The sequence below is a fragment of the Sinocyclocheilus rhinocerous genome, unplaced genomic scaffold, assembly GCF_001515625.1.
Source record: "Sinocyclocheilus rhinocerous isolate Xijiao unplaced genomic scaffold, SAMN03320098_v1.1 C36501263, whole genome shotgun sequence".
Classification (NCBI taxonomy): Eukaryota; Metazoa; Chordata; class Actinopteri; order Cypriniformes; family Cyprinidae; genus Sinocyclocheilus; species Sinocyclocheilus rhinocerous.
Window position 1 is genome coordinate 1 of NW_015782327.1, and position 1,212 is coordinate 1,212.

The window sequence follows — 1,212 nt, forward strand, 5'->3', positions numbered from 1 at the left end:
GAAAGGAAAAATTGAAATCGCATCATATGACCCCTTTAATTAACTTACATCCAACAGTTGTTTTTTTTATGAACCGGTTCTTTGAAACTAACTGAAAGAACTGATTAATGGAAATAGTTCGATAACTAATTCCCAGAAACAACTCACCTACTGTACATTTCAAGTATGGTCCATCTATGTGCTTCTTGAACAAAATGTGTCAGGTCGAGTATCTAAGACAAAGGATGGACACGAAGTGCGTTCATGTAAAGTAGCTGACAGGACCGGAAGTATTACCATATCAGTGTGGGACGAAGTGGGCAGCCTGATACAAACTGGAGACATCATCCGACTCAATCGAGGGTGACAGTTTATTATTGATGATATTATTAATCCTGATAATTATATGCGTCTTATATAGAAGGTTTTGATTTGTTCTTTATTATTATGGTGTTATTGGATTTCAGATATGCATCTCTCTTCAAAGGCTGTCTTACACTGTATATTGGGAGAACAGGGGACCTTCAGAAGACCGGAGAGTAGGTCTTCACAGCTGATTGAATTTAAGTTCTTTGACACCAAAACGATAACGACAATAACCAGCACTTTCTTGCATCTATCGAAGGTTCTGTATGATTTTCTCAGAGGTGCCAAATTTCAGTGAGCCCAACCCAGAGGTGCTGGCTAGAATCAATCAAATAAACAACACCCACGTGAGTGCAAAAATGCTGCTCAGAGGGCATGAACAGTTTGAGCACATATAAATGAGTTTTTTTATCTCTTAACAGGTAAAAACAGAAGCTCATGGCAGCACTCCCAGTATACCGAATCCTGGGCCTCCTGCTGGACCTACAGGTTGAACCGTTACAAGCTTGAAATATTGTTTGATAAAAGGAATATTTGTTGCAAATGATCATGTTTGATTTAACTTTTCTGTTGCTATCCCAGTAATCCAGTGGTTCTCAGCCAGGGGGCCTCAGCATACTTCCAAGGGGGGAGCAAGATGGCTTAAAAATAATATTAAAAATAAGACAAAACAAGGTTTAAAATAAGCTAAAACAGCTAGGAATCAAGATGTAAGCTAAAATCATATTTCTTATTTTAATTTGTTCCTTTAAAACTGTCATTTTTATTTATTTAATCTGGGTTCTAAAATAATTGTATGTAGATTTGTTCTACATTTGTTCCACAATTGTTCTTCCTGAGTAAATTAAAATAACAATAATAATAAAA

The 1,212-nt window shown here is 36.4% G+C and overlaps 1 protein-coding gene across 1 annotated transcript; it reads left to right on the forward strand.

The window, feature by feature from the left end:
* Positions 1–164: 164 nt before the first annotated feature.
* Positions 165–1,047, forward strand: LOC107736130 (SOSS complex subunit B2-like; the record flags this gene model as incomplete). The annotated part of the gene is made up of 5 exons (XM_016547622.1): positions 165–342; positions 447–518; positions 605–692; positions 768–834; positions 928–1,047. Coding segments are annotated over 5 exons (509 nt in total), but the record flags the coding sequence as incomplete, so codon positions are not given.
* Positions 1,048–1,212: the final 165 nt, after the last annotated feature.